This window comes from Heterodontus francisci, chromosome 29 (assembly GCF_036365525.1).
Source record: "Heterodontus francisci isolate sHetFra1 chromosome 29, sHetFra1.hap1, whole genome shotgun sequence".
Lineage (NCBI taxonomy): Eukaryota > Metazoa > Chordata > Chondrichthyes > Heterodontiformes > Heterodontidae > Heterodontus > Heterodontus francisci.
This window is the reverse complement of record NC_090399.1, coordinates 54,022,487-54,049,215: the sequence shown is the minus strand read 5'-3', so window position 1 is coordinate 54,049,215 and position 26,729 is coordinate 54,022,487. Positions and strand designations below refer to the sequence as shown.

Below are 26,729 nucleotides of genomic sequence, written 5' to 3'. Positions count from 1 at the left end.
GTACAGATTTCTCTTGAAAGATTTAGCAGAGATTAACTTCAACTGGAAATTCAGAGGGAGCTTACTTAATTCATGTATCAAGTTCCAAAAAGCACCAATAGGGACATGCAACAAGTGATATTTTCAATGTTAGCCTGTACCTGTATACCTTCGACAAGAGATTGTTATGCACTGAGTAATACCATCAATGTAGATCTGTACTTGAGAGATGGCAAAGCTCTGGGTAGCTTGACCAATGCTCAGTTATACATACATTATCTTCCTGTGTATGGGACATTGTTATTCTCAGCTGTAGAGCCCAGTTATGGGTCTACAGCTGTAATGAAATGAAGACAGTGAATCAGTATCTCAGTCTCCATTCAAATAGGCAGTGCTAGTGCTAGTCTGAATTAACTACTCATTGGTGCCCTTTCCAACAGACGACAAGCTGCCCCAAATCTGGCTCCCAGTACTTTTTTTTATTTTTATTTATTAATGGGATGTGGGCATTGCTGGCCAGGCCAGCATTTATTGCCCATCCCTAATTGCCCTCAAGAAGGTGGTGGTGAGCTGCCTTCTTGAACCGCTGCAGTCCACGTGGGGTAGGTACACCCACAGTGCTGATTTTATTGACTTCGTAGTGGGTAGATACAACTGAGTGGCTTGCTAGGCCATTTCAGAAGGCATGTAAGAGTCAACCGCATTGCTGTGGGTCTGGAGTCACATGTAGGCCAGACCAGGTAAGGACAGCAGATTTCCTTCCCTAAAAAGGACATTAGTGAACCAGGTGGGTTTTTAAACAATCGACAATGGTTTCATGGCCATCATTAGACTAACTTTTTAACTCCAGATTTATTAATTGAATTCAAATTCCACCTTCTGCTGTGGTGGGATTTGAACCCATGTCCCCAAAGCAATACCCTGGGTCTCTGGGTTACTAGTCCAGTGACAATACCACTACGCCACCACCTCCCCTTACTTGCTCTGGTAACCAGGTATATTTGCACTGAATCCAATGTCGGTACTAAATCGAGCAAACTGCTTTGTGGTGAATGGTGTTCAGCTTTGATTCTCATGGCTATATAGCAACCCAGATGAGTGATCAATATTCTGTTATTCTGGACTGATGGTGGAGGGAGATGTAGGGTTAGAGTGTGAACTGTTCATTGCAGAACACAGCCTCTTTCCTGACTGGTGAACAGCTCATTTTGTACCATGGCCAGTATAGAGTTGACACCAGGAGCTGGGATCAGACTACCCGAAGACAATGCACATCCAACCCTTACTGCCAGCAAAAAAGGTGAAAGAGATCTGATGCCCCTCCTGTGCTTGGATTAGAGGCCTAAAGTGGAGTAATTATGAAGAGTCTCAAACTGCTGAGTGAGTGGTGAGTGTGACAGTAAAGGACTAAACAGAAAGGACTTGCAAATATAAACAATCTTTAATTAAACTGGTTCTGCTATGAGATGCAAAGATTAAAAAGGTTAAATTAAAATTTGCAATAATTCAGATATAAAATAGAGAACTTGGCAAGTAAAAATATAGAGTTCAAAATATTTACAAATGAGGATGAATGGAGACAGACAAGGACGAGTGGGAGGGTCACAGACCTACAACCAGCACTGATCCTCGTTTCACACACTTGTACTGGGAGTCTACACTGAACAGAGCTATTTGTACTGGGGGAAGCTTTGTCACTGATCAGGATCCAGCTGCACACTTGAAAAATACATCGCTAAAAAAAAAAGGGACATTAACAAGATAAACAAGCCGCAGTGTAAAAATCTCCAACATCACAAAACTAATCTCAAACAATAAAAACCGCAATGTCAAGCACCTTGACACCCAGTGAGTGGTCATCATGTCAGATATGGACTCAGGGGAAGGAGTTCAGATGAATTTTCAAGCTGTTTAATCCTGTCTGTTCCAATGTCTCAGATCGCATCCACACAAGCAGGTCAGTTAACTGACAGTTGGACCCATCAGACCTAAAAAAGGTTACCAGGGTTAGAAAGTACAGGACTCAGTACAGAACCAGTTAATATTCCATCAGTGCATATACACGACTAACAGGATAGAGGGGTTACAATATTGGTTAAAGAAATAATCACAGCTATAGCAGGGATGCTATGCTAGAAGGAGCATCAAATGAATCCATGTGGGTCTAGCTGAACAACAAAGGGACAAATGCACAGTTGAGAGTAAACTATAGACCCCCAGTCATAGGGAGAGAGAAAATATGTAGATTAATTGCTGGAAAAGAAAAAAAGGGCAGTAAATAAGAGATTTCAACTACCTGAATAGTAACTGGAATAAATTCATTGTACGAAAAGGTACAGGGCACAGAACTATTAAAATGCATTCAGAACTTTAAGCTAGCACATAGTAAACCCAACAATTTTTGCAATTGGAAGCCTGTGACCAGTGGTTTTACTGCAGGGATTGGTGCTGGGATCCCTGCTGTTTGTAGTGTACATGAATGATTTAGACGTGAATATAGGAGGTATGATCAGTAAGTTTGCAGATGACACGAAAATTGGTGTTGTAAATAGTGGAGAAAATCCTTAGATTACAGGATATATAGATGGGCTGGTAAGATGGGCAGAGCAGTGGCAAATGGAATTTAATCCTTAAAATTGTGAGGTAATGCATTTTGGGAGGACCAACAAGGCAAGGGAATATACAATGGATGGTAGGACCCTAGGAAGTACTGAAGGTCAGAGGGACCTTGTTGTACTTGTCCATAGATCACTGAAGGCAGCAGCACAGGTAGATAAGGTGGTTAGGAAGGCATATGGGATACTTGCCTTTATTAGCCGTGGCACAGAATACAAAAGCAGGGAGGTTATGATGGAGCTGCATCAAATGCTAGTTAGGACACAGCTGGAGTAATGTGTACAGTTCTGGGCACCACACTATAGAAGTATGTGACTGCAGTGGAAAAGGTGCAGAGGAGATTCACCAGGATGTTGCCCAGGCTGGAACATTTCAGCTATGAAGAGAGACTGAAAAGGCTAGGGTCGTTTTCCTTGGAGCAGAGAAGGCTGAGGAGGGACATGATTGAGGTATACAAAATTATGAGGGGCATTAATAGGTCAGATAGGAAGAAACTTTTTCCCTTAGTGGAGGGGGTCAATAACTAGGGGGCATAGATTTAGGGTAAGGGGCAGGAGGTTTAGGGGGATTTGAGGAAACATTCTTACCCAGAGGGTGGTTGGAATCTGGAACGCACTGCCTGAAGAGGTGAGAGGCAGGAACCCTCAACATTTTAGTAGTATTTAGATGAGCACTTGAAACACCAGAGTATACAAGACTACAGGCCAAGTGCAGCAATATGGGATTAGAATAGTTGGGTGCGGGATGGCCAGCACAGACACAATGGGCCGAAGGGTTTGTTTTTGTGCTGTATAACTATGACTCGAAGAGATGGGACAGTTCTGGACTTTGTTTTAGGGAACAAATCGGGGCAGGTGGAAGGGAATCAGTGGGAAAGCATTTTAGTGACGCTGATTGTAGTTCAGTTAGATTTACAGTAGTTATGGAAAAAGATAAAGATGACCAAGACCAAGAGTAAGTTTGAAGTTGGGAAAATGTCAATTTTACTAAACAGAGATGTGATTTGGCAAAAGTGGACTGGAAACAGCTACTTGAAGGTCAGTGTCAGAGCAGTGGGAGGCATTCAACTAGCAGATAGAGTTTAGAACAAATATACTCAAAGTAAAAGGGAAATTTAGACTCCCTTGATGTCAAAGAGTATACTGAATCAGATATGGAAAAAAAGTCTATGTAGATGCTGAAAGCTCAGTACCACACACCACAAAAAGGAGTAAGTGTGTTTGTGTGCACAGGGAGGTGGGGGAAAACCACCCACACCCCTCAACATGTGGCCATCCCAACATCTCGATCCCTGAAGGTAGCAGGACAGGTGTTTAAGGCAGCATACAGGAGACTTTCTTTTATTGACTGAGGTCTAGTGTGTAAGAGCAGGGAGGCTATGCTAGAATGGTTAAAACACTAGTTAGACTGCAGCTAGAGTACTAGAGTGTTCTGGTCACCACATTACGGGAAGGAAGTGATCACATGAGAGAAGATACAGAAAAGATTTACAAGGATGTTGCTGGGAAAAGGCGAACTTAGGCTATGGGGAAAGATTGGATAGGATGAGTTTATTTTCTTTGGAACAGAGGAGGCTGAGGGGAGATTCAATTGAAGTGTATAAAATGATGAGGGGCCTAGATATAGTGGGTAGGAAGGGCCCATTTCTGTTCAGAGAGGTCAATAACTGCAGTGGTGGCAGTCTGGACCTCACTGCCTGAAAGGGTAGCAGAGACAGAAACTCGTGATTTTAAAAAAAAAGGATTTGCGCCAGAGATACTGTAACCTACAGCACTAGGGGAAAAGAGCTGGAAGGTGGGATTAGACTGGATAGATCTTTTTCAGTTGATATGGACATGGGCCAAGTGGCCTCCTTCTGTTCTGTAAATCTTATGTTTCTAATGTGAATCATTAGACAGCACATGGCTTGTCTGCTATTAACCTCAGTATGCAGGTAGCAATAAGCTGGAGTTGTACAATACACTGGACTGTAATGGAGTGTAATGGATTGTACAGTACAATTCCAGAAATGATCAAGGCTGGAAATATTAGGTGGGGATCAGGGGTCATCTTTGTAGCAAAGGGAACACCTAGACTAAGACCTGGTGATGAGGGAGTGTTTACACCCATGCAGCCAATTGATCAGTCTGCAACATGTTAGGGACCTGGATAGCTCAGGCTTGAGAAAGTATCTCCATCACATGGGTAACATGCCTGATTTTTGTGTTATTAGAGATGGGACCAATGGAACACGGGGTTCATGCACAGGCTTTTCACCTACACCTGCACTCAGGATGGAAGGTATATCTCGACCAACAGTGAAGATCCTGTGTTAATTAGATTCAGGACAGTGTCAATCCAACTCCCAGTCAGTGAAGAGGGAGCTTTACCCTATCTAGCCCCCTGATATATCTGCCCTGGGTACTTCTAGCTGGGAATGCTAGGAAATAAAATTGTTGTTTGTCAAGAGTAGACTCTTCATTTGAGAGCAATCCTCCCACAGCAATAGATCGAAAATAATCTTCCTGCTGGGATACATACGTGGGCGGAGATTGAAATCCAGGATATCTGAAAGAAAGTAAACATGGTCAGTACAGGTGATCAAGCCTCATTGAGCTCCAGTCAGCTAATGCATTGAACACAGGGATAAATTCAAGTCTCTGCCTGCTAGCAGTCTCTCAATGGAAGCACTGATCAGAGGTCAGAGACAGGTTTGGAGCTGTCCTAATTTACTTCCTATTAAAATTAGTTATCTGAAACTCAAGTGTTCCATATCTCTCCAATGTTTAGATAGTGGCAGGGAAAGTCCACACAGGATTTACAACAGCTTTCACACTAATACTAGCCAGCACATGCCCAGTTAAATTCACAACACATGTTTGCAGCATTACATTTTTTTTTTATGACTGGTTTCTGATGAACCAACAATACCATATCTAATTGAGATTGCGTTTCCCCTGGACTTAACCTGCTGTGAATGATCACTGCCTGGGCTTCATTCCTTGTTCACTGAAATGCTGTCAGAATCTAACAGTTACTGGATTGCTGTATTTTTAATGAACTTTAGTGTCTGGTTACATCACAATTTAATGCAGGTACAATTTAATCGAATTTTGAAAAGATGGACTTTAAGTCTGTGTAGAATGTGGAAATATGCTGCAAAGTAAATCAATGCCCAGCTTTTTTTACTCTAGGATTACAAACTTGGATTATGACTCTAGTTTCTGAATTTAATTTGTTTGCATTTTAGTATTTAGACATAAGAGCAAGAGTAGGCCATTCAGCCCTTCGAGCCTGCTCCGCCATTCTAGGTCATGGCTGATCGTCTACCTCAATACCGGATTCCCGCACTAACCCCATATCCCTTGATGTCATGAGCAACTAGAAATCTAATCGATCTCGGTCTTGAACTTACGCAGTGACTGAGCGTCCACCACCCTCTGGGGCAGAGAGTTCCAAAGTTCCTCCTCATCTCAGTCCTAAATGGCTTGTTCTTTATTCTGAGATTGTGTCCCCTGGCTCTAGACCCCACAGCCAGGCGAAATACCCTTTCTGTATCTACCCTATCTATCCCTTTAAGAATTTTGTAAGTTTCTACAAGATCACCTCTCATTATTCTAAACTTGAGAATACAGGCCTGGTCTCCTCAGTCTCTCTTCATAGGACAATCCCACCATCCCAAGAATCAGTCTAGTGAAACTCCACTATACTCCCTCTATGCCAAGTATATCCTTCCTCAGGCAAGGAGGCCAGAACGGCACACAGTGCAGCCTTACCAATGTTCTCTACAACTGAAGAAAGACTTCTTTGCTTCTGTACTCAAATCCTCAGACGATAAAGGTTAATATGTCATTTGCCTTCTTAATTGCTTGCTGCACCTGCATCCTAGCTTTCAGTGACTCATGAACAAGGACACCCAAATCCCTTTGGACATCAACACTTTCCACACCATTTAAGAAATACTCTGCACTTCTGTTCCTCCTACCAAAGTGGATATCCTCACACTTACCTTCATTATATTACATCTGCCATGTTCTTTCCTACTCAATCTGTCAAATCCCCTTGAAGTCTCTTTGCATCCTCCTCAACTCACATTCCCACTAAGTTGTGTCATCTGCAAAATTGGAAATATTACAATTGGTCACCAGATGGGGCCCACTTACTGAGAATCACACTAGAGTGGATCAGTCAGTTGTTGAATGTAGACAGTTATCAAGCTGCTGTTTCTTGTTCCTCTGGTAAGAGCTAGCACTAATTGTTCTTGACCTGATAGTTTTATACCTTCAGTGGCATGTGCTGGACTATTCCTGCAGTATACTTACAGCCGCAATCAAATTCACTTGGGCAAGGCTTGCGAATGCTGCCTGCCCAATCAAAACTGGGTAATTTGATCAAAAAGATCCAGCAAGCCTTGCAAGGAGGTTTGATGTCAGAGGGAAGGGCATTCTGTGGAGACAAGAAGTCAATCGACCAGGTGATCAGCACAGGGTGCTGGCCTGCAGGATGAAACGGCTGATAAGCAAAAGGTGTTATGCCAGTCAGCACACTATACATGCTTGAGACTTGCAGGTACCTATGCTGATAAGGTCAACAAAAAGAATTGTGGGGATGGAAATCACAAAGAATACTGGCATATCAAAAGAACTGTGGAAATTGGATGAAGCCTGCGGTGTTCCGAAGCAAATAGACTTAACTAACTAGCTCGCGTTTTGCCCGAAAGGAACATCCTAGCACGTCCTACTGTATAAAACGTAAAGGACAAAGATCGGTGCCAATCCTTGCTGTCGAGGGGAGGAGGAAGTCAAGACAGCAGCAGCTTGATCAACTGACTATTTACATTCAACCACAGACTGATCACTGTCATGTGATTATGAGTAAAAGGAAGCATCAGCCACAATATCGTCAGCAACTCATCCCATGTCTAAATACTAAAATTCAAACAATAAATGGAATTTAGAAACTATCTAGAGTCATGGTCAATTTCATAATCAGGGACTGAAAGAACTTGGCATAACTGTATGGTTGGCAGAGGGCCATCCATGTGCACTCACTTACTTGGGTTACTACGACAGTTTAGGATTATCTGGCTTATTGATACTGAAGGACAAGTTGAGAAACATGCTACCCCAGCTTATAATATTCCAACTTATGGTTAGAGGTTCCTGATTTGGGTCAGGGATGGGGTGCTCAGGGGGCAAGGAATTTCACTCTGCTTTTGGAATGCCAGGAACATTAAAGTTATGCTGTCCTGGTTTCAGTTTTTTTTTAAACATTGCACCAAGACCCAAACCAGCATCAGCTGTTCCCAATGGGAGGACTCTGCCTCACCAGTGGTAGCAATGTCAACCTGCTGGATTTACTAAGGTCAGCTGGGAAGACTTTAAATTAATATCTGGATATTCCCAGACAATCAATCAGTCTGATTGCACTTTGTACAGTGCAAGGAGGCAGCAGCTTACAGACATCCCCTGCAACCCCCCCGCCCCCTCCCCCAACAAAGGCTCACAGAAATCCCCAGATACAGACAACAGGAGTCCCCTGTACTCTGCAGACAGGAACTGGATCTCACCTTTAGCATTCCTCAGCTTAATTATCACTCCAGCCAACAGGATGATCAGCCCAACCACAAAGCCCAGGGCTCCAACCATGATCTTGATTCTCTCCGATTCTGATGTATCCTGTACTTCTGTCCAAGTGAAACAATCCGAGTGTTAAAACAGCACTAGGTGTCCTATTGAACTACAGAACCTGCTGTCACATCACTGGGGAATGGGATTCCAGTTCAAACCCTTGTTCAGCCTGAAATCACATTCAGGCACTTGAAAGTGATGTGGTGTGACAGCAGCCTTTGGCAAGTCATTGGGAGGAAAGAGGGAGAGTGCCCTCCTGAGTTTCCAGGGAAATGGACACTCAAGCAGTACCAAGTGTGTTTCTGATGGTGTCAGAAGTCAGACAGCAGTTGGAGAAATTTGCAAAATTGCAGAGAGTGAAGCAAAAGAATGGAAAACTGGGAAGGTACAAGGTGCTGACTACACTGGATTTCCAGCTGTGTGACCTCTTCCAGCTCCAGCAGGTATCTGAATTCCAGCAAAGCATAGGATCTGTATGAACTGTTTGAATGTGGTTACACTTGTCCCTGTGAAAGTAAGCTTCACAGGAAGGACTCTAACATCCTCAGACACCTGGTGATGATCCTCTTGCCTCCAACTAATAAACTGCTTTGAGTCAAACTGCAGAACAGGATACATGAGATTCCTGATATTTTACACCAATGGAACAGGATCAAAAGGTCACAAAGCAATTCATACAGCAGTTTGAGCTGAGAGCTGACAATGGAATGAGCTGGTAGCAGCTAGAGGACAATAATGCCACCATGGGAATTTAACAGAGGGGAAAAAGGAGGAAGAGAGCAGTTTAAATTCCCGTCCAACTCCAACTGAATGACCATTTCTGGTCAGCACAAGAAGGGCAGATGTTTGGCTTGTGCAGGATGTAGAAATTGAATAGATGATGTTAACCCAAACAAAAACTATCCATGGGAGATGTCTCCAACTGAGATTACTCAAGTTTAAGAAGTCAGAATGTGAGGGGGGAGTTGGAGACAGATAACACGAGAGATTTCCAGAGCAAGAGTTTGAGAGTAGCCACTCCAGTGAGTGTGATGGGGAGCGGGCAGTGATAAAGGAGTGGTGACGGCAAGTGAGGGAATACAGCAACAAAAAAATGTTGGGAGGGGTTGGGGTAGGAGACTTAATTAGGGTGCTGGGCAGCATCTTGTGCAGTCCAGATCAAGAGTCCTGTAGATTCTCAGGGGTGAGGATAAGGGACCTTGTGAAGAGGTTATGGAAAGGACAGCAGTCATGATCCACATGCAGTCAAGATAGGAAAGGACTGAGTGACATGAAATGAGGTTAGGAAGCAGGCTGGTAATCTCTGGAATACTTTTTCAGCTATGTATGAGAATAGAAAAGGACAGAATGATGAGGGAACTCAACATATGGCTAAACTTGAAGGGACCAAAAGGTACAGTTTCTAAATTTGATGACACAAAAAGTAGGAAAGTAAGTTGTGAAGAGGACATAAGGAGGCTACAAAGGGATGTAGATAGGTTAAGTGCATGGGCAAAGATCTGGCAAATGGAGTACAATGTGGGAAATTATCCTTTTTGGCAAGAATAAAAAAAGCATTATCTGAATGGAGAGAGATTGCAGAGCTCAGATGCAGAGGGATCTGGCTGTCCTAGTGTATGAATCACAAAAGGTTAGTAAGCAGGCACAGCAAGCAGTTAGGAAAGCTAGTAGAATGTTATTGTTTATTGTGTGGGGAATTGAATACAAAAGTAGGGAGGTTATGCTTCAGTTATACAGAGCATTGGAGACCACATCTGGATTACTTTGTACAGTATTGGTTGCCATATTTAAGGAAGGATGTAAGTGCATTGGAAGCAGTTCAGAGAAGGTTTACTAGACGAATACTGGAATAATGGGTTGTCTTATGAGGAAAGATTGGACAGGCTAGGCTTGTATCTGCTGGAATTTGGAAGAGTAGAGGTGATTTGATTGAAGCACAAGATCCTGAGGGGTCTCGACAGGGTGGGTGTGGAAAAGATGGTTCCTCTTGCAGGAGAATCTAGAACCAGGGGTGACTGTTTAAAAAATAAGGGGTTGCCCATTTAAGACAGATGGAGAATTTTTTTCTGAGGATAGAGTGTCTTTGGAATTCTCTACCTCAAAAGAAGAGGCGGTGGAAGCAGAGTCTTTGAATATTTAAGACAGGGGTAGATAGATTCTTGATCAGCAAGGGGGTGAAAGGTTTGCCAAATATACAAGGCGAATAGATTGAGAATTGTGAAATTTGCAAAAAGTATTGGAGGAAAGCACCAAGCCCTACTCCAAGCTTTCTATTGGCCTGTGATTTTAATGAGCTAGTTGCCATGAGTCAAAAGGTATTGGACAAGAACAGAAACTTTAAATTTTACATTTTCTTAAACACGCCTCCCAACAAAAAAAGAATCTAACCACTTACCTTTGACAATCAATGCTAAATCTTAAATGCCTCCCTTGTCTCACACCCTCACCTCCAACAATAAGTGAGGAGCTCTTAGATGGTCTCTATCTTAGTGACAAAGACCATCAGCTGCCTCTGCTGGGTCCTTCCCTTCCAGTCGCCCACCTGTCCAAACTGCCTCTGAAGATCCCCCTGCCCCAACTCATCTTTCTCTAGTTTTCTCCTAGCTCACCTCATTCTCCTTCGACCCTATTCTCACTAAACTTCCCATCCAACCTCCCCCCTGGACCCAGCTGATATTAACTGTTCTCATTTAAACTATTAATTGTTTCTTCTTTAAAATGGCTGTCATCATCCATCTCCTCACAAAGCCAACCCTCGTCCCCACCATCCTTGCAAACTACCATCCCATCTCCAACCTTCCTTTCCTCTACAAAAATTCATTGAACATGTTGTCACCTCGCAAATCTGTGCCCATCTTTTCCAGAACTCCATGTCTGAATCCCTCCAATCCATTTCCACCCCATCACAGAACTGATAAGTCCCTGGGGCCAGAGGGGATATACCCAAGGATGTTACGGGAAGCGAGGGAAGAGATTGCTGCGCCTTTGGCAATGATCTTTGCATCTTCACTGTCCACTGGAGTAGTACCAGATGATTGGAGGGTGGCAAATGTTGTTCCCTTGTTCAAGAAAGGGAATAGGGATAACCCTGGGAATTATAGACCAGTCAGTCTTACGTCAGTAGTGGGCAAATTATTGGAGAGGATTCTGAGAGACAGGATTTATGATTACTTGGAAAATCATGGTTTGATTAGAGACAGTCAGCATGGCTTTGTGAGGGGCAGGTCATGTCTCAAGCCTTATTGAATTCTTTGAAGATGTGACAAAACACAGATGAAGGAAGAGCAGTGGATGTGGTGTATATGGATTTTAGCAAGGCATTTGATAAGGTTCCCCATGGCAGGCTCATTCAGAAAGTAAGGAGGCATGGGATACAGGGAAAGTTGGCTGTCTGGATACAACATTGGCTGGCCCATAGAAGTCAGAGGGTGGTAGTAGATGGCCACACACCCCGTTTCCTCCCCACCACTCCAGATGTTAACTCTAGGCCACGGGCCATGCTGCTTCCCTCCTCTCGGCCACTTGCTCTGCCTGAAGAAGCAAAGCAGGCCATGAGGGGTGACAGGGCGATGTAGGTCCAATCCTCTCATCCCCTTGCTCATCAAGACAAAAGATCACAGGGCACTATTTCAAAGAAGAGCAGGGGAGTTATCCCCGGGGTCCTGGTCAATATTTATCCCTCAATCAACATCACAAAAACAGATTAGCTGGTCATTATCACATTGCTGTTTGTGGGAGCTTGCTGTGTACAAATTGACTCACATTTCTGACATCACACTTCAAAAGTACTTGGCTGTCGAGCATTTTGGGATGTCCAGTGGTCATGAAAAGCTTTGTATAAATGAAAGTCATTCTCTCTTCTCTCTCCCCCCCCACAGCTTACGAACTGTTCCTTATCTAAGCTCTCCCAGTTCTGTCAATGGGTCACTGAGCTCAAACACTAACTGTTTCTATCCACAGGTGCTGCAAGACCTTCTGAGTATTTCCAGCATTTTGTTGTTACTCCCAAGCTGCTCCAGGTCGTATTGAGTCTCTTACCCCAGTTTGTGCTCCTGGGTTCTTTCAGACTGCTATGTTCCACACGACAGGTATACTTATCCCCAGGCACTGGCTGATACTGAAGGAGTTCCTCCACCTGATAGGTCCAGTCACCATCCGATAGTAGGGCAGTGTTGATGGTACCATTGGGAATTGGTGCTCCATTTTTCAACCATGTGACATTGATCTGGGGAGGGTAAAATCCAGTGACATGACACGTGAGCAGGGCTGACTGGCCAGAACGTTGTGATGTTTTAGGTCGGACAATGACCTTGGGTTCGACTAGAACAGAAAGAAAAAAGCTAACTTTAGAAATATAGAAAGAACAGTATAATTTCAGTAAATGTTTCCATTCATGTCGGATTCTCCCCCAGCCCTTATTGCTGTTTGTACACAGTTGCTGAAAACCCTAATTCAGTTCCTTGCCTGCAAGTTCCAATCTTCATTCAGGTGAAGATCAGTGCATGAAAGAAAGGCAGAGAGATTCCCACTGAATAATCAATGTTATTTGTCTCATGTTCCGTCCCAAATAGACAATGATTTACAATAGCTTCATAGAGAGCTTGTTACCACTGCATTATATCTAACAGAGAAGTCAATCAGTAATGGGATGTCAGCCCTCCATTTACTGTGCTGCAACTGGTCCAGTAGTTCCTGGCGACTTTCCCTACAAGCCCACTTCTTACTTTGTACTATGATTGCAAGTGGATCCTCAATGCTTGTTCACAAACCTCCAGTGAAAACTGGGAGGAGGACTAGGTGGCACCAGAGGCAGTGATCAGGGGCATATTTAACTGAGGTCCAGGTGGGTGCAGTTTATTGCAAAGTACTAGGATGTGTGGGCATGGCTGAGCTATATCAGCTCATAGGGTCAGAGACTGACCAACACGACCCTAGCAAATTCCAGGCCAGGGGAGGGTTGAACCAGGGAATGCAGAGCGAAACAGCAGGAGTGAAGATCAGCTCAGGGCAGAGACTGATCAATGCAAAGCAGCATCACTCAATCCACCTACAGCAAGACCCAGCCCAGCAATATCCAGTCCAAGGGGAGAGAGTTAGACCAGGGAACACCAAGTGAAATGTAGGGAACACTGAGTGAAACATAGGCATGAGGAGGATTGAATGCAGAAATGAGTTGCTAGGAGAGCCCGGTTGAGATGGTCAGATGCCAAGGTCTGTGGTTGGTGTCACTCAGCATTCCTTGCCTATAGGACATTCCAGCCTGGAATGCCATTGATTCACTTGGTGCAAAAGTCAAGACAACATTGGGAAAGTCCACAACTCACAGGTAGAGTGATATTTGACTGCTTCACAGAACTGAAGTCTAGGATTCTCCCTTGTATGGTACTGGCTCAGGATGTTCACATCTGTTATTCAATCAGAAAACCCTCTCCAGTCAATGTTTCTCATCCTTCAGAGGGCAATGAATCATTGGCACTGGCAATCAATATATCAATGATCTGATGTCATGATTTTGGAAGTGTAGTTATAAATGAATTGGAAAAGCATGTTTTCTGGGGGTGTGGGTGTGGAGAAGAGACATGGAAGGGGTAGGGTAGGGGGAAATGTGGGTGGAGGGCAATGCAAGGAAGCAATCATGGACCTCTTAGAGATGATGGGAATAGTGAGGCCACAAGATGGCCCAGGTCAAGGGCATTCTCTACTGTCCATCTAAGAACCATAAAAATTCAGTGAATATTCACAACTTTCCTCCCTCAGTCACCTGGTGCAGGGGCTGTCTCCTTGCTGATTTCAAGCTCCACCTCAATTCATCATGTTCTCTCAAGTTCACTGTTCTTCCATTCTCCCTCAATCTTTCCAACCCATATTCATGGTCTTCCCCCTGGCCTTGGCACCTCACGTGGCTTCACTATTGTGTTAGTCACCAATAAGGCCATCTCCGATCACTTCCACTTAACCACTTCACAACCCTATTGCTGTCTGTGTCCACCCTGGAAACAAACTCCCAATTCACTCAGGGGCAGGAGGCTTAGAAGGGATTTGAGGAAAAGAATTTCCACCCAGAGGGTGGTTGGAATCTGGAACACACTACCTGAAGGGGTAGGAGAGGCAGGAACATTCAATATTTTAGTATCTAGAAGAGCACTTGAAACACCATAGCTATGGGCTAAGTGCTGGAAAATGGTATGAGAATAGATAAGTGCTTGATGGCCAGCATAGACATGGGCCGAAGGGCCTGTTTCTGTGCTGTATAACAATTGACTGACTAACTGCACTTTCAAAAATCACAGCGAGCCAGGCTTTGGCCCTTCATTCTGCTGATCTGCTCAACCACACCTTTAACTCCACCTTTGATGCTCCACTCCCCAATAAAGCTATTATTCTCACCCTAGAACAGCCCCCTTCTCCACTCCCTGAAGTTCAACAGGTGCAGACTTCAATGGATGAGAACTGGTTTGGGCATTCCCTGCCAGAGCTGGCAGAACCACATAAAGCACAATCAGGTCCTGCTCTCTGCAGAAACTGCTCACTATTCCAGGATCATCCTGGAAAGCAAAGAAAACCACCAGCTTCTTTTCTCTACTGTAAAACACTCTACCCTGTCCCCTCCACCCTCACCTCAAATGCCAAGTGCAAGGAACTCATGGACATTGTTATAGAACAAAGAACAAAGAAAATTACAGCACAGGAACAGGCCCTTCGGCCCTCCAAGCCTGCGCCAATCCAGATCCTCTATCTAAACTTGTCGCCTATTTTCTAAGGGTCTGTATCTCTTTGCTTCCTGCCCATTCATGTATCTGTCTAGACACATCTTAAAAGGCACTATCGTGCCCGCGTCTACCACCTCCGCTGGCAACGCGTTCCAGGCACCCACCACCCTCTGCGGAAAGAACTTTCCACACATATCCCCCGTAAACTTTTCCCCTCACTTTGAACTCGTGACCCCTAGTAATTGAATTACCCACTCTGGGAAAAAGCTTCTTGCTATCCACCCTGTCTATACCCCTCATGATTTTGTACACCTCAATCAGGTCACCCCTCAACCTCCGTCTTTCTAATGAAAATAATCCTAATCTACTCAACCTCTCTTCGTAGCTAGCTCCCTCCATACCAGGTAACATCCTGGTGAACCTCCTCTGCACCCGCTCCAAAGCATCCACATCCTTTTGGCAATGTGGCAACCAGAACTGCACGCAGTATTCCAAATGTCGCCAAACCAAAGTCTTATACAACGGTAACATGACCTGCCAACCCTTGTACTCAATACCCCATCCGATGAAGGAAAGCATGCCGTATGCCTTCTTGACCACTACTGACCTGCATTGCCATCTTCAGGGAACAATGGACCTGAAGACCCAAATCTCTCTGTAAATCAATTTTCCCCAGGTCTTTTCCCATTTACTGTATAGTTCACTCTTGAATTGGATCTTCCAAAATGCATCACCTCGCATTTGCCCAGATTGAACTCCATCTGCCATTTCTCTGCTCAACTCTCCAATCTATTTATATTCTGCTGTATTCTGACAGTCCCCTTCACTATCTGCTACTCCACCAATCTTAGTGTCAGCTGCAAACTTGCTAATCAGACCATCTATACTTTCCTCCAAATCATTTATGTATATCACAAACAGTGGTCCCAGCACTGATCCCTGTGGAACACCACTGGTCACACATCTCCATTTTGAGAAACTCCCTTCCACTGCTACTGTCTCCTGTTGCCTAGCCAGTTCTTTATCCATCTAGCTAGTTCACCCTGGACCCCATGCGACTTCACTTTCTCCATCAGCCTACCATGGGTAACCTTATCAAACGCCTTACTGAAGTCCATGTATATGACATCTACAGCCTTTCCCTCATCAACCAACTTTGTCACTTCCTCAAAGAATTCTATTAAGTTGGTAAGACATGACCTTCCCTGCACAAAACCATGTTGCCGATCACTGATAAGCCCATTTTCTTCCAAATGGGAATAGATCCTATCCCTCAGTATCTTCTCCAGCAGCTTCCCTACCACTGACGTCAGGCTCACTGGTCTATAATTACCTGGATTATCCCTGCTACCCTTCTTAAACAAGGGGACAACATTAGCAATTCCCCAGTCCTCCGGGACCTCACCCGTGTTTAAGGATGCTGCAAAGATATCTGTTAAGGCCCCAGCTATTTCCTCTCTTGCTTCCCTAAGTAACCTGGGATAGATCCCATCCGGACCTGGGGACTTGTCCACCTGAATGCCTTTTAGAATACCCAACACTTCCTCCCTCCTTATGCCGACTTGACCTAGAGTAATCAAACATCTGTCCCTAACCTAAACATCTGTCATGTCCCTCTCCTCGGTGAATACCGATGCAAAGTACTCGTTTAGAATCTCACCCATTTTCTCTGACTCCACGCATAACTTTCCTCCTTTGTCCTTGAGTGGGCCAATCCTTTCTCTAGTTACCCTCTTGCTCCTTATATATGAATAAAAGGCTTTGGGATTTTCCTTAACCCTGTTTGCTAAAGATATTTCATGACCCCTTATAGCCCTCTTAATTCCTCGTTACAGATTGCGCCTACATTCCTGATATTCTTTCAAAGCTTCGTCTTTCTTCAGCCTCCTAGACTTTGTGTATGCTTCCTTTTTCCTCTTAGCTAGTCTCACAATTTCACCTGTCATCCATGGTTCCCTAATCTTGCCATTTCTATCCCTCATTTTCACAGGAACATGTCTCTCCTGCACGCTAATCAACCTCTCTTTAAAAGCCTCCCACATATCAAATGTGGATTTACCTTCAAACAGCTGCTCCCAATCTACATTCCCCAGCTCCTGCCAAATTTTGGTATAGTTGGCCTTCCCCCAATTTAGCACTCTTCCTTTGGGACCACTCATCTTTGTCCATGAGTATTCTAAAACTTACGGAATTGTGATCACTATTCCCAAAGTAGCCCCCTACTGAAACTTCAACCACCTGACCGGGCTCATTCCCCAACACCAGGTCCAGTATGGCCCCTTCCCAAGTTGGACTATTTACATACTGCTCGAGAAAACCCTCCTGGATGCTCCTTACAAATTCTGCTCCATCTCGACCTCTAACACTAAGTGAATCCCAGTCAATGTTGGGAAAATTAAAATCTCCTATCACCACCACCCTGTTGCTCCTTCATCTTTCCATAATCTGTTTACATATTTGTACCTCTATCTCACGCTCGCTGTTGGGAGGCCTGTAGTACAGCCCCAACATTGTTACCGCACCCTTCCTATTTCTGAGTTCTGCGCACATTGCCTCACTGCTCGAGTCCTCCATAGTGCCCTCCTTCAGCACAGCTGTGATATCCTCTTTGACCAGTACTGCAACTCCTCCACCCCTTTTACCTCCCTCTCTATCCCACCGGAAGCATCGATATCCTGGGATATTTAGTTGTCAATCATGCTCTTCCCTCAACCAAGTCTCAGTAATAGCAATAACATCATACTCCCAGGTACTAATCCAGGCCCTAAGTTCATCTGCCTTACCTACTACACTTCTTGCATTAGAACAAATGCACCTCAGACCACCAGTCCGTTTGCGTTCATCTGCTCCCTGCCTACTCTTTCCCTTAGTCATGCTGACTTCATTATCTAGTTCCTTACAGGCTTTAGTTACTACCTCCTTACTGTCCACTGACCTACTCAGTTGGTTCCCATCCCCCTGCCACATTAGTTTAAACCCTCCCCAACAGCATTAGCAAAAGAACCCCCAAGGACATTGGTTCCAGTCCAGCCCAGGTGTAGACCGTCCAATTTGTAATAGTCCCACCTCCCCCAGAACCGGTCCCAATGTCCCAAAAATCTGAACCCCTCCCTCCTGCACCATCTCAAGCCACGCATTCATCCTGACTATTCTTTCATTTCTACTCTGACTATCACATGGCACTGGTAGCAATCCTGAGATTACTACCCGAGGTCCTACTTTTTAAACTTGGCTCCTAACTCCCTAAATTCTGCTTGTAGGACCTCATCCCGTTTTTTACCTATATCATTGGTGCCTATGTGCACAATGACAACTGGCTGTTCACCCTCCCCTTTCAGAATGTTCTGCAGCCAATCTGAGACATCCCTGACCCGTGCACCTGGGAGGCAATATACCATTCGGGAGTCTCATTTCCGACCACAGAACTGCCTATCTACTCCCCTTACAATCGAATCCCCTATGACTATAGCCCTTCCACTCTTTTTCCCGCCCTTCTGAACAGTAGAGCCAGCCACGGTGCCATGAACCTGGCTACTGCTGCCTTCCCCTGGTGAGCCATCTCCCCCAACAGTATCCAAAACGGTATACCTGTTTTGGAGGGAGATGACTGCAGGGGACACCTGCGCTGCCTTCCTGCTCTTTCTCTGCCTTTTGGTCACCCATTCCCTTTCACCCTCAGCAATCCTAATCTGCGGTGTGACCAATTCGCTAAATGTGCTATCCACGACCTCCTCAGCATCGTGGATGCTCCAAAGTGAGTCCATCCGCAGCTCCAGAGCAGTCATGCGGTCTAACAAGAGAAACCGAGACCATCCAATCAGCTGCCTCCCTCTTCCATTCTTTTTCCTGGCCCATCAGACCAATCTTCCAAGGCTCTGCCCTGTCCTAGTCCTGAACTCTAATCTTTCCCTCATGCCCTCAGAGCTCATCTTGTCCAGGAGACCCACCTACTCCTCCCTTGAGCCTAGTCCCACTAAACTGACCATCCACTGGTCCCCATGTTAGCTGACATTGTAAATGGTTCTCTCTCCTCAGCTACTCTTCCCCTATCCTGTAAATACCTTCTCAAAAAATATCAAACCCTTGACCCCATCCTCCCATCTGCAACCTTCCTTTCCTCTCCAAAGTCCCTGATTGTGTTTTCACCTCAAATCTGTTCCCATCTTTCCCATTACTCCATGTTTGAATCCCTCCAATCAGGTTTCTGCCCCCATCAGTACAAACACAGCAATTAACAAAGTCACAAATGACATCCTCTGTGACGGTGACAATGGTAAACTCACCATCCTCGTCCTTCTTGACCTGTCTACTGCCTGTGACACTGTTGACCACATCATTTTCCAATAGCAGTCATCCAGCTAGGTGAAACTGCCCTCACCTGGTTCCATTCTCACCTTTCCAATCGTAGCCAAGAGCATCACTTGCAACAGCTTCTCTTCCTGCTCCTGCACTGTTACCTCTGGTGACCCTCAAGGATCTATCCAGGGCCCCCTCCTATTTCTCATCTACATGCTGTCCCTTGGGGACATCTGAAAACTGTGTCCATTTCCACATTACACCAACACCCAGCTCTCAAACACCTCTCGACTCCTCCACTGTTGTGAAATCAGACTGCTTTTCCACACATCTAGTACTGGATGAGCAGAAATTTCCTCCAATTCCATTCCCCAGGGACTGACTCCATCCCTCTCCCTGGCAACTGTCTAAGGCTGAACCAGACTGTCCACAACCTTAGTGTCATATTTGACCCTAATTTGACCACATCTGCACCATCACCAAGACCACCCATTTTCACTTATGTATCATCTGACTTTAACCCTGCCTCAGCTCACCTGCTGCTGAAACCTTTGTTACCTACAGGTTTGAGTACTCCAACTCGCTCCTGACTCTACCCTCTAAACTAGAGGTCATCCAAAACTCTGCTGTGTGACCAAACATGCACCAAGTTCTGTTCACCCATTACTTGCACTTGTTGACATATACTGCCTCCCAGTAAAGCAGCACCTTGACTTTAAAAATGTTCAACCTCTTAAAGTTGCTCAATGGCCTTCCCCTCTCCATGTCTAATCTCTTCCAGACCTACAACCCTCAGATATCTGTCCTGTTCAGAGGCAGTTCTTAGCTATGTTGCCTTATAATGGCATGGGGTTAAAACGAGACACAAAAATTCAAAGATTCATTGACCAAAATTAATCTTACTACAATAGCATGGCCATAAGTTAGGAGCAGTAGTCGTCCATTCAGCCCATCGAGCCTGCTCACAAGAGACTAGGTCAGAAACAGACATGGATCATCAGAATGTCATTCAGCACAGATTTAAGTACAGAAGCACTTTCTGGCAGCTTTGTGCCTGTTATTGGCAGAGTAAGTGGAATTTGCAGGTTTGGCAAACTTTTCACAAGCACGTAAAGCTCAGGCCTGTGTACGGGAACAGGACAACACCACCCTCACCCAAGCATGCTCCCAAGTGTTGTGGGAGGGGGTAGTTGGGAAGAGAGGATATCGGTCTAGTGTATGAGGGGAGCACAGTATTCCCACTGATATACCTGTGCTACTAGCATATGGCAGTGGAATTTTTACCTCAGGTGATCATTTTTTTTCCAGTGCATTTGTTTAAAGTGCTGGAACTACAAGAATCATTCTTCCTCTGGTATGGCAGCCAGGCAGCAGATCAGAGAGGAGGTACAGTGCACAGGGCAATATCAGGAGCCAGTGAGTGAGCTCTCAGGAAAAGAACAGTGTAGGAGTTTTCTCAGGAAATGGGAAAACCCTAGGGAGGCAATGGCCTCACTTCAGTTACAGAGGGCGTATTGACTGGGTTGGGGACAGAGCTGTCTGCCCATCCTCCACCAGTGGATGGGAAGGTAACTGGGACTAAAAGGTGCAAAGTCTCAGTGCCGGAATAGTGACAGTTACAGGGGCAGAATCTCTTTCCCCCTCTCCAGGTCTCACCCAACCTCCAGCCCCTTGCCCCCCATTCGCTCTCCCTCCTCCTGGGTCTCACCTCTCCAGGTCAGCACCTCGCTCTCGGCGATCGGAATGTTCGTCTGACACATTGCGACGTTTTCCTGGTATGTTGTCTCTGGGTCCTCTTCATTCCATTTGTCGACATCCTGCTGCGCCCACTCCTTCACAGCGATGAACTTTCTCTGGTTAATGTCGTAATAGGTGATCAGCTCGCGGTCATAAACTTCCTGCCAGACGAAGGTCCAGGTCCTGGAGCTGTTAAACTCACATCCGTAATCCCAGTTATAAGAGTGAGCTCCTGAGAGAGAGAGAGAGAGAGAGAGAGAGACACACACACACACTGTTACCACCTGACTGAGACTGATCCTACAGGGTGGGAGTGAAACTCTGAAGGAACAGAATTTGAGATTACATGCAGCCCATTGGATACAATTCCCAAGGGAGGGGGAAATTTCAGCTTCCCGTCTTCCCAAAGCAGATTGGCATTATATCCCACCACCCCACCCCACTGTCTCTGCTAGTACCAGGAAGATGAGGGCCATTCACAACTCAGCAGGCACCCACCATGAGGAAGGGGAACTCTGCTGCCTGCCAGCCCAGCCACATCCCAGAATCAGGGGGCAGGAAACCAGGCACCTCTACCCCTTTCCAAAATGCCACATTTAACAACAAGTTTCCTATCAGAACCAGACCCTGCCCCAGGTTTCAGTCAATGAAACAGACTGAAGTCTTTATATCCACCCAACCCTGCAATTTCACACCCAAAAACAGATGAAGCCACAGAATGATTCTGCCCATCGTGCCAAGTGTCAGCTGTTTGGTGGAACCCACTCCCCTGCTCTTTCCCCATAACCCTACAAGTTTCTTCCCCTTAAAATATTTAGGCAATTCCCTTTTTATTGTTGTTACAACTGAACCTGCTTCCAGTCCCAGACAGGGCATTCCTGATCACTACAACTCGCTGTGTTAAAAAAGGTTTCTTCATGTCACCTCTGGGTCTTCTGCAAATCACTTTAAACCTGTGCCCTCTGCTTACTGACCCTTCTGTCACTGGAAACAGTTTCTCTTTATTTACTCTATCAAAACCCTTCATTTTAGATACCTCCTCAATCACCCTGAAACCTTCTCTAATCTAAGAAGAAGGGCAGTTCTCCATGTAACTGAAATCCCTCATCCCTGCTACCATTCTCTTAAATCTCCTCAGTACCCTCTCCAAGGTCTTGGCATCTGTCCTAAAGCAGGGTGCCCAGGAAAGAACACAACATTCCGGCTGAGGCCCAACCAGGGTTTATAAAAGGTTTAACATAATTTCCTTGCTTTTATACTTAATTCATAAAGCCAAGTATGGCTGCACACGAACAGCCTTCTGAAATTGTCCTACCACTTTCAAAGATTTAGTTTAGTTTAGAGATAAAGCACTGAAACAGGCCCTTCAGCCCACCAAGTCTGTGCTGACCATCAACCACCCATTTATACTAATCCTACACTAATCCCATATTCCTACCACATCCCCACCTGTCCCTATATTTCCCTACCACCTACCTATACTAGGGGCAATTTATAATGGCCAATTTACCTACCTACAAGTCTTTTGGCTTGTGGGAGGAAACCGGAGCACCCGGAGAAAACCCAGACAGGGAGAACTTGCAAACTCCACACAGGCAGAACCCAGAATTAAACCCAGGTCGCCAGAGCTGTGAGGCTGCGGTGCTAACCACTGCCGCCACTGTGCGTATTAGTCCCCCAGTCTTTGTTCCTGCATCCCCGCTTAAAATTCTATCCTTTATGTTGCCTCTCCTGATTCTTCCTATCAAATTTAGGCATTTCACACCTGTTAAATTTCATTTTCCATGTGTTTGTCCATTTTACCAGTCTACCTTTTGGAGTCTGCTCATTGTTTATTATGTTTGACTTTTGTATCATCTACAATGTTATCTATATCTCAAAAAAGGCATTGGGCCCAATAAATTCTGGGACACATGTATACTTCTTTCTAGTCTGAGGGAAAAATGTTAAGTCTTCACTGCTTTCTGTGGTACTTATCACATCTTTTGAAATTCCATATACATAACCACACTACCCTCAAATCATCTTCCATTACTTCAAATGGACATTGTCAATCAAACACCATTTGCCTTAAAAAAAAAACCTGTTGGCTTCCATTTATTAGCCAATAATTTTCCAAATGCCAATTAAATTGTCCTGGATCGTAATTAAAACAAGTTTTGCCATTACTGACTCAAAGATGACTGCTCTACAGTTGCTGAGATTATCCCTCAACAGGGATGTAACATTTGCAATCTCCAGTTTGGGGAATCAACCCGATAATTGAGGATTGGAAGATTGTGGCTGCAGCCTCAGCAATTTCCACCCTTACTTCCCTCATTGATAAACTGATAGGGAACAGTAAATGTATTGCGTGGAATTTTTAAAAAAAGTGGAAAAAGGTTTGTGTTTGAGTATCAAAAGCAATTGAAACAGCTTTGTGGAAGCTGTTTGGAGAAACAGAGGGAAACCTAGCAGTTTAGCAAGTGAACAAAAAACACTTCCTTTAACTAGGGTGCAACAAAGCCAGTAATTATTTTTGGCAGACTCCTTGAAACGTTGTCATGGACCCCAGGGGCAGGAAAAAAAGTCAGACTCCCAATTGAGAACCCCTGCCTTAGTGATAATGCCGTGATGCACTGTCAGTCATGGTTCAGTTAGCAACACTCAGAAGGCTGTGCGTTCCCACCCCCACTTCAGAGACTGGAAAACAAAATTCTAGGCTGACACTCCAGTGCAGCACCAACTGCTGCACTGTCACTGGCCTTTCAAATGAGATGCTAAAACTGAGGCCTCATCTACTTGCTCAGGTGACAAAAGATCCCCTATCCCCATTTCAAAGAGCAGGGGAGTTTTCTCTCTAGTGTCCTGGCCGACATTTATCCTCAATTAACATCACAAACAGAGATCTGGTCACACTGCTGTTTGCAGCATTTTGACACACATTAGTGACTATACTACAAATGTAGCTCACTGGCTGTAAAGCACTTTGGACCATCCTGTGTTTGCGAAAGGCACTAAAGAAGAGTCTTTTCTTTTCCTTCTGACAATGACGAGCACCAACTCCAAGCTGAATACATGTCTTACTCTGGAGCCTCAGCTTGCCTCACTGGAAGTAATGAAGACTTCTCTGCATCTCACTGCTGCAGTGCTGAAAATGGAGCTACGTGGAATTCCAAGCAATTTGGCATAAGGAACATGCAAAATAGCTCACTATCTTAGTCAACTCAGTTAATCCTTTGTTAATAGATTCCAACAACAAATAAAACAAGGTTTTTGACAAGGTCCCACATTGCAGACTGGTCAGATAATTAAAAGGTCCTTCACATCTAAGGACACGTGGCAAGTTGGATCCAAAATTGGCTCAGTGACAGGAAACAAAGGGTCATGGTTGAAAGGTATTTGTGCGACTGGAAGGCTGGTTCCAGGGTTCATTACTAGGTCCCTTGCTTTCCATGGTATATGTGATTTGGACATAAATGTAGGGGGCATGATTAAGAAGTTTGCAGATGATACAAAAATTGGCTAGGTGGCTGATGTTGAAGAAAGTTATAGACGACAGGAAGATATCAATGGACTGGACACATGGGCAGAAATGTGTCAAATGGATTTCGATCCCAGGACGTGCAAGGTGATGCAATTGGGGAAGGCTAACAAGGCCAAAAGAATATGCAATAAATGGCAGGATTCTGCAAATTGCAGAGAAACAGAGGGATCTTGGAGTGCATGTCCAGATACCTGAAGGCAGCAGCACAGGTGGATAAGGTGGTTAAGAAGGCACAAGGGACACTTTCTTTTACTTGACCGACATCTAGATTGCAAGAGCAGGGACACTATGCTGGATCTGTATAAAACATTAGTAAGACCACAGCTGGAGTACAGTGCACAGTTCTGCTCACCACATGGAAAAGGAGGATGTAATCACATTAGAGAGGAGATTTACCGGGAAAGGGGCAGGACTGGAGAATTTTAGCTGAGATTGGATCAGCTGAGGTTGTTTTCTTTGGAACAGAGGATGCAGAGGGGAATTTTAACTGAGGTGTATAAAATTGAGGGGCCTGGATAGGAAGGACCCATTTCCATCAGTAGAGAGGTCAATAACCTCGGTGCATAGATTTAATGTATTTGACAGAGGGATTTGAGGAGAGTTAAGGTGTCTTTTTTCACCCAGAGTGTAGCAGGGAGATCTGGAATTCACGGCCTGAAGAGGTGGCAGAGACAGAAAACCTCATCGCATTTAATAAACACTTAGATATGCACTCGAGATGCTATAACCTGCAAGGCTGCGGATCAACAGGTAGAAAGTGGGATTAGACTGGATAAATCTTTCAGCCGCAGAGAACACAAGTTAAGCCAAAATCCCAACCGGGACAAATAAATACAATTTGCAAACTTTACAATGAGGATGAAGTTCACAAGTGGGAAACAGCCTGGAATGAGAATTTACACCCGATCAGTAAAGCCAGTTACAAAACCAAAGTACCAAACGGTTTCTTACCGGCCCCGCTCTCCTTCTCTCCATTGAAGATGAGTGCGGCACAGATGATGAGCGGGATCCTGATCCACAGGGAGCGGGGACAAGCGACTCGCACCAAGGACATTGCTGGACGGGGACTGGAGGTGCTGATCGCTCCAGCTGTCACAGCCAAACCAACAGCTCCCGCACTGCGAGAGTCTGAAAGCCACTCTGAGCGGGGCGGCCTTTAAATAGAGACAGTGACCAATCAGCTACAAGGACACACCGACCAATCAACAGCGGAAGACTGCCAGACACTAACCAATCGCAGAAGGAAAGTCACGGTCGTCACCAGTTACCAGGCAGAGGTATCCGATGTTAAGCACCTGGTACAATTCTATAATAAAAGAAATGCTGGAAAAACTCAGCAGGTCTGGCAGCATCTGTGGAGAGAGAAACAGAGCTAACTTTTCACTTCAGTGACCCTTCATCAGCACTCTGAACTTCTGCTTCTCTCTCCACAATGCTGCCACACCTGCTGACTACTTCCAGCATTTTCTGTTTTTATTTCAGATTTCCAGCATCTGCAGTATTTTGCTTTTATTTTAGTGGTACAACTCTACTGTCAGGCTGCAAAGGACCAAGTGGCCCAGAGCGGGGACATTGCGGGACAGGAATGAGCGGCTTGGAATGGGGACATTGCAGAGCTCTGATGCTCACATTTCGAGAGCTGCAAGCTCGGACTAGGAAAAACAAGAGTTAGTGGTCTTTAAACAAGGAGCCGACATACCGCGGCCAATCAGAACCTGACATCGAGTAACCAATCACATCCAGGAGAGTAACCAATCAGACTCTGAGAGCCTGTAATGAGCGACCAATCATACGAACATACGAAGTAGGAGCAAGAGTTGGCCACTCAACCCTTCCAGCCTGCTCCGGCGTTCATGGCTAAACTCCACATTTCCACCGACCACTGATAACCTTCCATCTCCCTTGCTTATCAAGAATCAAGGCATACTCCTGCTCCTAATTCAGTATTTAAGGATTACCAGTTTAACCTGCCTACAATATGTTTCATGGTCCGGAATTGATTTTCCGGTGCTATCGTCCATATCTCTTCTGCTTCTGCGCTTATATTGACCACAACATTCTTCACCATCTTTTCTATTCACACTGTCCACAAAATGCCTTCTGTGTCCCTTCATCTCGTGCTTCTTGTGTGATTCATTTGCAGCCTCCCTGAACTACTGATGATGGCTACTCTCATTGATACAACAAAGCAATTCCTTCCATCTTTACATCTTTGACCTTCAACAGTTACGATGATTTCAGCAGTGAACTGGAGAA

At 44.9% G+C, this 26,729-nt stretch overlaps 1 protein-coding gene across 2 annotated transcripts; it reads right to left on the bottom strand.

The window, feature by feature from the left end:
• Positions 1–1,398: 1,398 nt before the first annotated feature.
• On the bottom strand, positions 1,399–25,590 carry LOC137346303 (H-2 class II histocompatibility antigen, E-S beta chain-like). 2 transcript variants are annotated; one of them, XR_010968697.1, is made up of 7 exons: positions 25,425–25,590; positions 20,919–21,179; positions 12,243–12,524; positions 8,144–8,260; positions 6,584–6,688; positions 5,116–5,142; positions 1,399–1,967 (listed from the first exon to the last, which is right to left on the bottom strand). XR_010968697.1 is itself a non-coding variant. In XM_068009785.1 (6 exons), the coding sequence occupies exons 1-6, from the start codon at positions 25,525–25,527 to the stop codon at positions 1,942–1,944; spliced, it is 816 nt and encodes a 271-aa protein (XP_067865886.1). In that variant the 5' UTR covers positions 25,528–25,590; the 3' UTR covers positions 1,399–1,941. The 2 variants fall into 2 exon arrangements, 1 of the variants encoding a protein (XP_067865886.1); XM_068009785.1 differs by lacking the exon at positions 6,584–6,688.
• Positions 25,591–26,729: the final 1,139 nt, after the last annotated feature.

Excerpts from the sequence above, each read along its gene's own strand:
- LOC137346303 (XM_068009785.1), bottom strand. The coding sequence starts at position 25,527 with ATGTCCTTGGTGCGAGTCGCTTGTCCCCGCTCCCTGTGGATCAGGATC. Across the intron at positions 12,525-20,918 it reads CGAGGTGCTGACCTGGAGAG|TCGAACCCAAGGTCATTGTC; the intron begins GTGAGACCCAGG and ends TTTCTGTTCTAG. Across the intron at positions 8,261-12,242 it reads ACCCAGGAGCACAAACTGGG|AAGTACAGGATACATCAGAA; the intron begins GTAAGAGACTCA and ends TCACTTGGACAG.